This window comes from Perca flavescens, chromosome 8, assembly GCF_004354835.1.
Source record: "Perca flavescens isolate YP-PL-M2 chromosome 8, PFLA_1.0, whole genome shotgun sequence".
Classification (NCBI taxonomy): domain Eukaryota; kingdom Metazoa; phylum Chordata; class Actinopteri; order Perciformes; family Percidae; genus Perca; species Perca flavescens.
In genome coordinates, this window is record NC_041338.1 from 35,205,300 (window position 1) to 35,218,195 (window position 12,896).

Consider the following 12,896-nt stretch of genomic DNA (forward strand, 5'->3'; position numbering starts at 1 on the left):
CTATTCTGTTTTGAATGTGTGGTTAACAGTGTTGACAGGAGTGTGTTAGCATTTGAACAAAGTGCTGTAAATCTACAACGTTGTGCAGGTTGTGGTTAAAGTCATGGGATAAGTGTGTAGAGTTTAGAAAACTGTGTCCAAGCGATGAAAAACGATCTAGAGTTTGGTCCACATGAACTGCTGCTGTGCAGACTGTAGTTAGAGTTTTGCACATGTGACTCCAGTTGTGCCCACTGTCGTTTAGCAAATCGAAAAAAACTGTAAGATCAGTTTCCAAAAGATGTTTTTTTATTCCTCTTTTTAGTTGAACTTTAGCATGGGTTCATAAACTTATGAGTGCCACTGTATAACTGTAATCATAACTGCAGGTTCTTACTGATCATTAACCCTTGTGTTATCCAGCGTGCAACTTTTAGTTTTTCTGGGTCAAAATTTAAAATTAAAACATTTGTTCAACGTTTTGGTCATTGCTGTTCTCGATGTTTTTTCCCATGTTTTTTTTTTTTAACTTTTTTTTTATGTTTTTTTAAGCTTTTTCTGACATTGCTATGACTTTTTTTCATCATTGTGTTTTTTTAAATGCTATAAAATGTAATAAAACACCCAAATTCAATCAAAGCAGTGAACTGCTCATTCATTTGACTTGTGAAGAGCGTTGTAGGGAACCATCCACGTTGCTTTTTTTTGGAGAATTTCGTTGAAAAAATAACAAACAAATTTCTGATCTAGAAACTTAAAAACAACAGGAGGGTTAACCCAACAGGATATAAGGACTGTAGATAAAAAAAACGATAGTTTCACAACTGTATAGCTTGCACACAGACGAGTTTTTGTGGAAAAAAGTAGTGTGTGTGAGGTCAAAGCGGTGTATGTGCATGCCTGTTACTGTATGTGCGTGCGCGAGAATGGCCTCGTACATATTCCACACAAAAGTGATCCCACAGAGAGCTGTGAAGTCAGATCTACTTAAATGAAGAGGTCATTTTTGCGTCTCTCTGCTCCTGTGATCATTAAGGGACACAAACCTCACTGAGGATTTTGAAGGATTCCTTCATGGCGTTCTTGATCTTGGCTTCTCCTTTAACATGCAGAGCCTCCACCAGCAACTTAAAGTGCTGAGAGGGGGAGGGGGAGAGAGAAGGATAGAGAGAGAGAGAGAGAGAGAGAGAGAGAGAGAGAGAGAGAGAGATTTACTTAATCAGTTAATCATAATGACATGAAGATGGTTTTAAGATTAATGTGCAGCTCACACATTATGGAGGTGAATGGAATTTCATTCGCGGTTCAAAATGTTCAAAAAAAGATCTTTTGTAAAATTCAACCATTACAGAAGGACAATAGTGAAAAGTACCTAAGTACATATAATCAAGAGGTATTTTCTACTTCTTTGACCAGAGCCACTGAAAAGATGTAGAAACTAGTTTGACTAAATTTTAAGCAAAAAAAACGTTTGATTGTTTATTGTCACACTGGTTATATATGAGTACAAACGAGTGGAAAATGTAAGATGTGTGTGTGTGTGTGTGTGTGTGTGTGTCTGTGTCTGTGTGTGTGTGTCTGTGTGTGTGTGTCTGTGTGTGTGTGTGTGTGTGTGTGTGTGTGTGTGTGTGTGTGTGTGTCTGTGTGTGTGTGTGTGTGTGTGTGTGTGTGTGTGTGTGTGTGTGTGTGTGTGTGTGTGTGTGTGTGTGTGTGTGTGTGTGTGTGTGTCTGTCTGTCTGTCTGTCTGTGTGTGTGTGTGTGTGTGTGTGTGTGTGTGTGTGTGTGTGTGTGTGTGTGTCTGTCTGTCTGTCTGTGTGTGTGTGTGTGTGTGTGTGTGTGTGTGTGTGTGTGTCTGTGTCTGTGTGTGTGTGTGTGTGTGTGTGTGTGTGTGTGTGTGTGTGTGTGTGTCTGTGTGTGTCTGTGTGTGTCTGTGTGTGTGGATCAGGGTCTTACCTCTCTGTTGTCCAGGTCAGCCTGGACCAGAGTTCCTCTGAAGCACGGCTCCACGTAGCGAACGTAGTCAGTGTACTGCACACAGGAGGACACACACATCACTTCAATACCAACATACTTTGTTACATTTCTATATGTACCTCATCTTTAACATGTCTCATGCGCAACAGTTAGGCCTACAGCTGAAACAATTAGCCAATTAATCAACGACAAAATATTTATTGGAAACCATTTTTGATTGTTGAAGTCATTTTTCACCTAACACAATTTCATAGTTCCTGACTTGCTGTTTATGTCTTTTAATAATGTTAATAATTGTAATGTGTTATGAATGAAGTTTATATGTGATGCCATTTCTCACACACACACACACACACACACACACACACACACACACACACACACACAGAGTTTAGTCGGTATAAACTGTGTGTGTCTGTGTGTGTGTGTGTGTGTGTGTGTGTGTCTCACAGCGATGACGTTGACGAAGTCGTTCTCCCCCAGCGTGTCCAGGATGGTGTTGATGGTGTGTTTGGCGATGGTCATCTTCAGCCCCTTCATGCTGCCGCTGATGTCCACCATGATGATGATGTCTTTGGGAGACGTGGCTGCCTGGATGTACCTGAACGCAGCATGGACGGAAGACCCATCGTTTATTCATACAACAGTATGAAATGTGATTAGAACTGCATCGATTAGTTGTCAACTATTAGGGCTAAATTAATCGGCAACTTATTGATAATTGATTAATCGGTTTGAGTCATTTTTTATGAAAAAAAAAAATGGGAAAGAATTTCTGATTCCAGCGTGTTAAATGTGAATATTGTTCTAGTTTCTTCTCCTTTCTGTGACAGTAAACTGAAAATCTTTGAGTTGTGGACAAAAAGAGACATTTGAGGGCGGTACAGTTGCATGATGGTTTTAGAAGAATGGGCCTCATTCACCAATATCTTCCTAAGTTTTCTCTTAAATATGTTCTTAAGAAAGTTTCTAAGATAAGTCTACGTCGGATTCATGACGTGTTCTTAAACAGCAGAATTGTTCGCACCTGTGTTGTTAGGAATGATGAATCCCACGTCTTCCTAACTGAAAGCGCGTGCCAGTTGTTCGTAATTAGCATAAGGTCACAAGGACATGACGCTTCCTGTACACCTCCTGGGAAGCGGCAGACTGCATAGAGATTGTCGGAGCCGCGGTGGAGGAAGTACTGAATCTCAGTATTTAAATAAAAGTACAAATAACCAGAGACCTATTTACTTTAGTAAAAGTAGAAGATGTCCATTAACACAAAGAAGGCCTGGCTTTAAAAAGAAGTTCCTATCCTAACCAGCATAAAACAGAAATGTGTTGTTAGAATAGGAATGCGGTTGGTTTTATTCATGGATGTATTTTATTTTCTTTAACCATGCAAGTAAGCAAATAAAGTGTGTGAAGCAGCGCAAATGGGGAGATGTGAACAGGTCCAAGCAAATAAATAAGATATGAACGCGTCTTACACAGCCTGGCGGAGGAGTAAACGACGCTGTGGAGAGAAATAGATATAGCAACTATGATTTAAAAACAGGAATAATAAAAAACCAACATTTTCACTTTTACCGGAGGCTGTATTACCGAGGGTCAGCAGCGCTGCGCCCGGGCTCTGCACCACCGGAGCCGGCTTGGATCGGCGGTGCCCCATATATACAGTATCTACGGCAACCCATATATACAGTATCTACGGCAACCCATATATACAGTATCTACGGCAACCAAACTTTACGGGTGAGACAAATGTGTGACGGTCAGGAAGACGTTTTGGCAGAGGGGGGAAACTGATCAGAAAATGTAACGGAACGTTGTAGAAATGTAGTGGAGTAGAAAGTATAGATAATTGCTGCAAAATGTAACAAAGTAAAAGTCAAAAGTAGGCTATGCACCATTGAGTCTACTTAAGTAAAGTACAGATACGTGAAAAATGTACTTCAGTACATTTCTGAAGAATTTGCACTTTGTTACATTCTACCACTGCATTTTGGCCCTATAAGTAGCGATCAATCACCAAATAACGCAGGATTTAATCAGTTTAATTGCTGATGTAAATTGCAGTGTTAGTGTTTTTTGCATAATATGATTTTTTTTCCAACAAATGATCAGAAATACATTACAGTACAATATTATCATTGTAAATGACTGTAGAATTGAATAAAATGCAGTAACAAATCATTTGGAGCAAATTGTCATCACTCAAATGTGCGTAAGAGTGCTTTTCAGTGTTCGTAGATTTTGTTCTTAGCTCAAATGACATTTCATGCAACAACCGTGAAGTTTTCATGTAGTTACTATAATTGGGCCTGTGTTAGTGAGGACTAGATTAGGACTGGATTTAAAGCTGATTCTGGTTCCCAACTTCGCCCCAGGTGTGTCTGTTTAAAACACGACTCAGACAACTTCTCTCTTTTGATGTTATATTTAATTAAGCAACAGTAGAAACATGGGTGTGGGTAGCTCTGCTTACGTGTGTTTGTGTGTGGTCAGATTTCGAGATTTCGGCTGTGTAATTAATTGGAATTTAATCGCGATTGTGATTTTGGCTCCCAGTGATCACAAAAACAGAATAATGGAGAAAAACAATTATTTAACTTGTTACGTTTTGCAAGTAAACTCTTATTTTCTCTTGTGTTCTGAGTGAAAAAATAAAGTTTAAATAGGAAGTATTAAGGCAAAGATCACAGTTGTTTTGTTGTTTTTTTTACTGTTGACTTATTTAACTTTTTCCACTGTTAAGTTCAATAATTGCAACATCTTTCCAGAAGTCAACGAGTAATCGTGTTAAATTATCGTGTTTTCAATATTGACCGAAGTGATCGTGATTATATTTTTTTCCATAATCGAGCAGCTATACCGAGCCCTATCTCTGTTTCCTCCCATTATTGATATAAACCAGTAGAAACATGTCACCGTGCATGCAGCGGCTCCTTCCAGCTCAGCTGCATTAATGCAGCGTGACGAGGCGTTCAAGGACATATGGGCTCTGTGGTATTATTTAGGAATGCATGAACGGTTGCATATGGTGCCATGTGGGCATGCCGTGACCCGGCTAAGGAGAAGCTTATTGTCTTTCCCCAGAGGATCAGGACTGTGGCCGGCCGCTGCTCCGCCGACACAGCCAGCAGGACGGCTGTTTACACCGACTCACACTCGGACCGGGCCTCCAGAACCCGGCTCACACTCGGACCGGGCCTCCAGAACCGGCTTTCCCCCTCTCATTCCCCCTTCTCTGGTGTTTCCCCCTCTCATTCCTTCTGGGACACTTTTTCCCCAAATATACCTGATTTCTAACATGTATACAACACGTTGACAAAACACAGGCCACGCATTGACAACATGTTGATTTTTTACACGTTAACAACGTTCGTTGTCTACGTGTGTTTACAGATATCACGTATATTTGAACTGTTTGGCTTTCCATAATTATGATCCTGCAATTAAACTTACAGGAATGGCGCGATGCATTTTCTCTTATCGCCATGAGAGAAAATGACCCTACTTCTCACTTGATTTATTACCTCAGTAAATCTTAATCGCTAGTTTCAAGTCTTCTTCAACACGTCTGGGAAAATGGCCACGGGCAGTTTTCCCCTCGCCAAAATTCAGCGTAACTTTGGAGCGTTATTAAAGCACAACATGGATTCCTAGTTTCGTCTAGTTTCATGAACCAGCATCTTCACTCTAGCTTTAAAACGGAGCCTCTCAAAAGATTGATCTCAGGATTTTATAAATCAATATTGGACCATTCAAATAAAGATCGATTTGAAACGGAAAATCGATTTTATTTGAACCCTTGTGTAGTCTTCCTATTGACCATTTAACTTTGTGTTTTTCTGGGTCAAAATTTCAACATTTTGTTCTTCTTTTTCTACACTTTGACATTTTTGTCGATTTTATTCAACATTGTCACTTTTTGGGCATTTTTTTAATGATGTTTCTTAAAGTTTTTTGTTGCTTTTTCCGATGTACATTTTCCCACTTTTTGGTCACTTTTTTTTAACAAGTTTTTGTCACCTTTGGCGATATTTTGATGTTTTTTTGGTCACTTTCCCCAATTTTTTTGGTCACTTTTTTCAGTGTTTAAAAAAAGTAAATGTTTTTGCCGATTTTTTTCCTGCGTTTTTGTTGCCTTTTCCAACATTTGTTACTTTTTTTCAATGTTCTTTTGTCATAGTTATGATATGGAAAGTTTTTGTAAACGGGTCAAATTTGACCCTAGGACAACAGGAGCTCTGGAAAAACCTCGCACTCTGCTTTTGCTCTAGCATCACCATTTATTGAAGCTGCACCTTCATCAAGACTATTTTTGGTGAAGGTCAAGAGGGACCAAATCTTAGTTTTATTTAATTTGCTCTAGCAACAGCAGAGTTCGGGATTTTCCTTTTCCACACTTTGACGTTTTTGTCGATTTTATTCAAACTTTTTTGTTACTTTTTGGGTGTTTTTTTAATGATGTTTCTGTCAATTTTTTAAACAAGTTTTTTGTGGCTTTTTCCGATGTTTATTTTCTCACTTTTAAAAAAAAGTTGTTGTCACCTTTGGCGGTTTTTTCATGTTTTTTTTTGGTCACTTTTTTCAGCGTTTAAAGGAAATAAATGTTTTTATAAATTTTTTTCCTGCGTTTTTGTAGCTTTTTCCAACATTTGTCACTTTTTTCAACATTCTTTTGTCATAGTTACGATATGGAAAGATTTTGTAAATGGGTCAAATTTCACCCGAGAACAACAGGAGCCCTGGAAAAAAGGGAAATCTCGCACTCTGCTCTAGTTTTATTTAATTTGCTATAGCAACAGCAGAGTTCGGGATTTTCCTTCTTTTCCAAGATTCACGGAAGAATTGTTAGATGTGCGAATTGTTTCTTCGAAAAGTTCATACCCAGCCCTCCAATCCAACCAAGAATTTTCGTCTGTACGGTGATTGTCATTTTATGGTTTAGATATTAGAAGTAACTCACCAGTTTCTGTTCCTGCAGTCAAAAGCGGCCACACCGTTGGCGTCCGGAGTCCATTTAATACCTGACAGACGGACACATGGAGTCAGTTCACAGCACCATCACACTGAGGATATCATTACCTACAGTTAACACACACACACACACACACACACACACACACACACACACACACAGATACAACATCTACTAGATTCATGAATGGAGTTTTATTTGCTTTTCTCATGAAAACAGTCCCGCGCAGCAGGGCTCTAATCTTTATGGTTTGTGCAAAGATGGGAGGCGCCATCACTTAACCCAAAAATATACCCAATATAAAATATATTCTTTTAGTTTCTGAATTTTCCTCAAAGGAGAAAACAGGATGTGATGAGATGTATTTTATTGCTATTTGTTATCTATTTTTTTTTTTTACTAACTGAGCATTATTTGGTTTTTAAATTGTTGTACGTGTGCTTTCTGTGGGACTTCAGATGCTTATTAGCCTTAGGCTAACTCTGGTGCAATGCATTAAATGATTACATTTATGTTTAAATTGCACACTGTCCCTTACAAATAAAATTGAAATTGATTGAAATTGATGAGTGTGCAGATATATGTATGCTGTAGCAGGACAATTTAATTTCAGTTGGACTTTCAATTTACATTTAAATACAAACTCCAGCTCTTCTCTGGGAGAATAATCTGAGGGTAATCGCTTCATCATCTGAATCAGTTGATGAGTTTGTAAACTTGGAGCGTTTTCCTGTTGGCTCAGTTTCCTTCTCACCAGGGATGCACAGAATCCAGGATTCGGCTTCGGATTCGCCCGAATATTGGGCTTTTTGACGGTGGTTCTGGTTTCTGCCGAACCTTAGAATTTGTTTCCACCGAACCCTACGTGCGCTACGCTGGTTGCCGTAGTGACTGCGCCGTTGATTTCGGGAAGGTGTTTACGTAGGTGGAGCGTTCAATGCAGTACGCTGTGAGAAAATGGACATGGAACTGGTGAGCAGAAATAGTTGTGGCTTGGCAGAACTTTCAGTCAAAAGAAGGCCATTCAAGTCCAGCTACATGTTCAATCTGTTCAATGCTGATTGGTCTGGTGGTGGCGAGGACCCTAAACAATACACAACATGGCCGCTGTTACAACATCTGGTACGAAACCTCCGAAAGAATACGAGTTGTGCACGAAGGAATCTCCAGACAGCAGCCAGAATGCAGCAACTTCAGGTACGGCAAAGGAAGGACAGTCCCGGCTAAAAACTGGTGTTAACCAGACGACCATTACCAGCTTCATTAGTTCATTCATGTGTTTACTGTGTTCACTGACTGAGGATGGGAGGAGGATTCGGGTATTAGGTCTCGTATTCGGCAGAATCTTAACCAGTGGATTCGGTATTCGGCCAAAACCCAAAAATCTGGATTCGGTGCATCCCTACTTTTCCCACAGAGAAAAATTTAAGCAAACCAAAATGCATCACCACAAACCAGAGGTGGGAGTAAGTCACACATGTGCAAGTCGCAAGCAAGTCTTAAGTCTTAAGCTTCAAGTCGCAAGCAAGTCTCAAGTCACTGTGGTGAGAAACAAGCGAGTCAAGACAAGTCCCTGGTATATGTCAGGCAAGTCACAAGTCAAGTCATACAAAGTTCTTAGATCTACCCCAGTTTACACATTCAAATCAGTTTAAAAAGAGAGTTGTCGTCACGAAAAAGTCTTGTTTTATTTTTATTAATATTGCAACAAAACTGTTGCAGCAAAAACTTCATTACAGAGACATATATCCAATTAAGGTTCTAGGTTTACATCAAGCTAGCTGAGCTCTGCGGAGACTGGCCACGGTGGTTTCTTCTTGTATCCAACCACTGCTGCCCATCGCGGGCCAACCGTTGTCCAAGTCCTTTCAAGTCAAGTCTTGAATACCAAGTAAAAGTCAAATTTATCAATGTAAGTCAAGCAAGTCCCAAGTTCACTCCGCTCATTGGCCAGATGTGTCGGCGGCGGGAGCAAAAAAAGTAAATACAGGAAGAAAGTCCTGTGTCCTGGACATCTCCATGTTCAAACCAGCTCATTTCATGTAAATCATTTTCAGACATTGTTTCGCACTGCGTCATTCCTACGTCTTCTCTGCTCACCGAGACTCTGCCGACATCGGTCTCCAACTTTTAGGGGTGACGGCAAGCTTGACTGCAGTCTTTAGCCTCTTTCCGACCAAGTAGTTGCAGGAACGTAGTTATAGGAACAGTCCACTTCTAAACGGTTTTACGAACTACCCTCCCCCAAAACCGTTTTTTCCATTTGCATTCACACTGGCCAAGTGGCCATAGGAACTGGTAGGAGGGGTAAGGGAGTGACGCAAGCACGGCAACGGTCTTCATAGCGTCGTCAATAGACTTTAGGAGCCACATACAACAACAAACCAGCACGGAGGTGGCCATCGGGATGTTCCTGTTGTGCCTTTGTCGAGATCCTCATAACAGAGTTCAAACGGCGGCGTTTAAAGACTAGGCTAGTGTACTTAAAGGTCCCATGGCATGAAAACGTCACTTTATGAGGTTTTTTAACATTAATATGAGTTCCACCAGCCTGCCTATGGTCCCCAGTGGCTATAAATGGTGATAGGTGTATATAAGGTCTATATAAAAGAGACTTCAGATACAGTATTAGTGGACCACTAAGGCCTATATAAGAGAGACTTCAGATACAGTATTAGGGGACCACTAAGGTCTATATAAAAGAGACTTCAGATACAGTATTAGGGGACCACTAAGGCCTATATAAAAGAGACTTCAGATACAGTATTAGGGGACCACTAAGGTCTATATAAAAGAGACTTCAGATACAGTATTAGGGGACCACTAAGGTCTATATAAAAGAGACTTCAGATACAGTATTAGGGGACCACTAAGGTCTATATAAAAGAGACTTCAGATACAGTATTAGGGGACCACTAAGGTCTATATAAAAGCATCCAAAAAGCAGCATGTCATGGGACCTTTAACAGAGAAACACAGAAGGCTCCAACGTAATATGATCCTAATTTATATGATGGAAGAAGATGGAAGAGCGGAGCGCAACAGGCGCAACGAAACGAAAACAAAACGACGGGTAAGTTTAACTAGAATTAACAATTAGCTGGTTGAATGCGTGATGTTTGTCTTAAGAGTTAGCATACGTAGGCCAATTGCAACAGAAGAATATGTACTGTTTGTGTTTCAGACATTGCTAGGTCACTAAGGGTTCCTATACGGAAAAGGTAAGAAAAAAAAGACCCTGAAGTAGGAGCTGAAAGAGTTACAGGAACTGAGGTCAGAGGAACTTAATAATCCCCAAATTGGTCCAGTTGGAACATGAGAAAAAAAAAGGTTCTAGGAACATTATGTTCTAGGAATTGCAAAAATCCCTCCGGTTGGAAAGGGACTTATTTCAGTGAGAGAAATAAATGTACCGTACGCTTGTTTGGTCCACTTTTGGTGCATTGCTGCATTGACACCTGCCCAAAACAAACCACACCAAGGGGGGAAAACCGACTCTAGTGCAATTCCACCGAATTAAACGAGGCAGGTGTTAAAGAAATCTGAATCTCACCGGGGTAGATCCTAAAGAAGCCGGAGGAGCTGCCGAAGAACTGCCAGGTAAGCGTCGGATCCTTCTGGAAGTTACTGATGAAGACGTCGTTCAACGCCTCCGAGTTGTAGATGGCATTGATGATGTTGGGATCTGCACGCAGAGGACAGAAACATCCTGAGCAAAGCTGAGCCTTGCAGGAACGGGAAGTGATCAGGATGTAAAGAGAAGGGGTGGGGGGGGGGGAAATTGATACAGCATCGTATCGAAATATTTTCTGTGGCTATACTGTATCGATACACAGACGCCAAGTATGGATCTTTTATTATATATGTGTTTGTAATTTTGTCTGTTTGACAATCCCATTTTGCAGCAATAAAATTCAATCAATTAATCAATCAACATTTATTTATATAGCACTTTACAGTCACCAACAGGTATCCAAAGTGCTTCACATCAGAAACCAAGACTGAAACAGACATCATATAACATATCATACAAAAAAGAATGACATATAGAAACAATTAAATCAGAAAAGGTTACCTAGAAAATAGGAGAGGGAAATTGTCACACCACTACTATGCATTAAAAGCCTTTCTAAACAGATAAGTTTTAAGTCTAGACCTAAAAAAGTGCTACATCTGTAGTCGTCCGAATTTCAGGGGGTTACTTGTTCCAGATTGACAACTGAAGTGAGATGATCAAACAGAGAAATGTATCTCTTTAGATGAAACAGATGTTGACAAAGTTTTCTTTAGGGGAAATAATTTGAAATTGGGAATAATTTGAAGTTGTAAAAAAGGTAAGAAATTGCAGTATATGGCAGAATACTGCAATATGTTTACAAATCGCAATAATATCGTATCGTGACATAAGTATCGTGATGATATTGTATCGTGAGGCCTCTGGTGATTCCCACCCCTAGTCTTGATGTACAGTACAGGCCAAAAGTTTGGACACACCTTCTCATTCAATGCGTTTCCTTTTTATTTTCATGACTATTTACATTGTAGATTCTCACTGAAGGCATCAAAACTATGAACACATATGGAATTATGTACTTAACAAAAAAGTGTGAAATAACTGAAAACATGTCTTATATTTTAGATTCTTCAAAGTAGCCACCCTTTGCTTTTTTATTAATAAGGGAAATAATTCCACTAATTAACCCTGACAAAGCACACCTGTGAAGTGAAAACCATTTCAGGTGACTACCTCATGAAGCTCATTGAGAGAACACCAAGGGTTTGCAGAGTTATCAAAAAAGCAAAGGGTGGCTACTTTGAAGAATCTAAAATATAAGACATGTTTTCAGTTATTTCACACTTTTTTGTTAAGTACATAATTCCATATGTGTTCATTAATAGTTTTGATGCCTTTAGTGAGAATCTACAATGTAAATAGTCATGAAAATAAAGAAATGCATTGAATGAGAAGGTGTGTCCAAACTTTTGGCCTGTACTGTAAAGAGTGACCTCTGACCTTTGTTGTAGACGTTGGTGGGGATCTGGATGTCGCTCTGCAGCGTGTTCACCGGCATGTTGTTGAAGTGCTCGTTCTCCTCCAGGGGAAAGTCTCCGCCCAGCTCCACATTGTTCCCGTCCTCGTCCACCGTGTTGATCATCATGGAGTTGTAGTATTCAAACTAGACAGGAGACAGGAAGTAGGGCATGAAGAGTAATGCCTACCAGACACTAGAAGACTCTGAACAGACTTTGAAAAGACTAAAGTCTGATAGCATCACACATCTAAAGACAATTATCTCACATCTAACATTAAAGTAACACCAAAGAACTTTTCCGCTTTGGTCCCCCTACAGGTTGGAAGCTTATGGTTTTTAATTGTCCAATACCGTTACCATTACTCTTATTACCGCTGTCGTAATGTCTCATTCGAACTACAGATCTGCTACCTGATCTGGCAAACTTGTACTAAAATAATGTACCTTAAAATAACGTTTCCAAAATCATTTCAGTGGTTCATCAACTCGTAACAGGGTGAACGGCACTTCTGCTTTCGCTTTGCAGCCCTCTATCGGCTATAACCGCACTATGCAAGTTTGCCAGATCGGGTAGCGGATCTGTAGTTCGAATGAGACATAATGGACACATTACAACAGCGGTAATGGACAATTCCACTTCCAACCTGTAGGGGGACCTAAACGGAAAAGTTATTTAGTGCTGCTTTAAAGACGGTCATCATATGTAAAGACTGGGGATCTTGCAGGGTCACACATTGCCAGACTACAACTAGATTTGTTTTGAAAACTTTAACCAAGCTAGCTAGCTAGCTACGGCTAGCGTTAGCTGGTAACTTGAGGGAAAGTTTGCCGATGTTCTGTTCTGCAGATTTTATGATTTTAACCCTAAAATTTTTTTGTGGGAGGACAGGGCTTACATATAAGGGAAATGTACGAACAGATGACCTAATTTTGAAAAT

The 12,896-nt window shown here is 39.9% G+C and overlaps 1 protein-coding gene across 5 annotated transcripts in view; it reads right to left on the reverse strand.

The window, feature by feature from the left end:
* LOC114559609 (voltage-dependent calcium channel subunit alpha-2/delta-4) overlaps positions 1–12,896 on the reverse strand; it is a 245,186-nt gene that overhangs the window by 105,035 nt on the left and 127,255 nt on the right. For all 5 annotated transcript variants that reach the window (XM_028584356.1, XM_028584355.1, XM_028584354.1 and 2 more), the window contains 6 exons: positions 11,940–12,102; positions 10,479–10,610; positions 6,914–6,974; positions 2,404–2,554; positions 1,933–2,007; positions 1,026–1,115 (listed from right to left, as the gene is read on the reverse strand). In XM_028584356.1, coding sequence (XP_028440157.1) covers positions 1,026–1,115; positions 1,933–2,007; positions 2,404–2,554; positions 6,914–6,974; positions 10,479–10,610; positions 11,940–12,102 — 672 coding nt within the window. The remainder of the gene's footprint in view (positions 1–1,025; positions 1,116–1,932; positions 2,008–2,403; positions 2,555–6,913; positions 6,975–10,478; positions 10,611–11,939; positions 12,103–12,896) is intronic.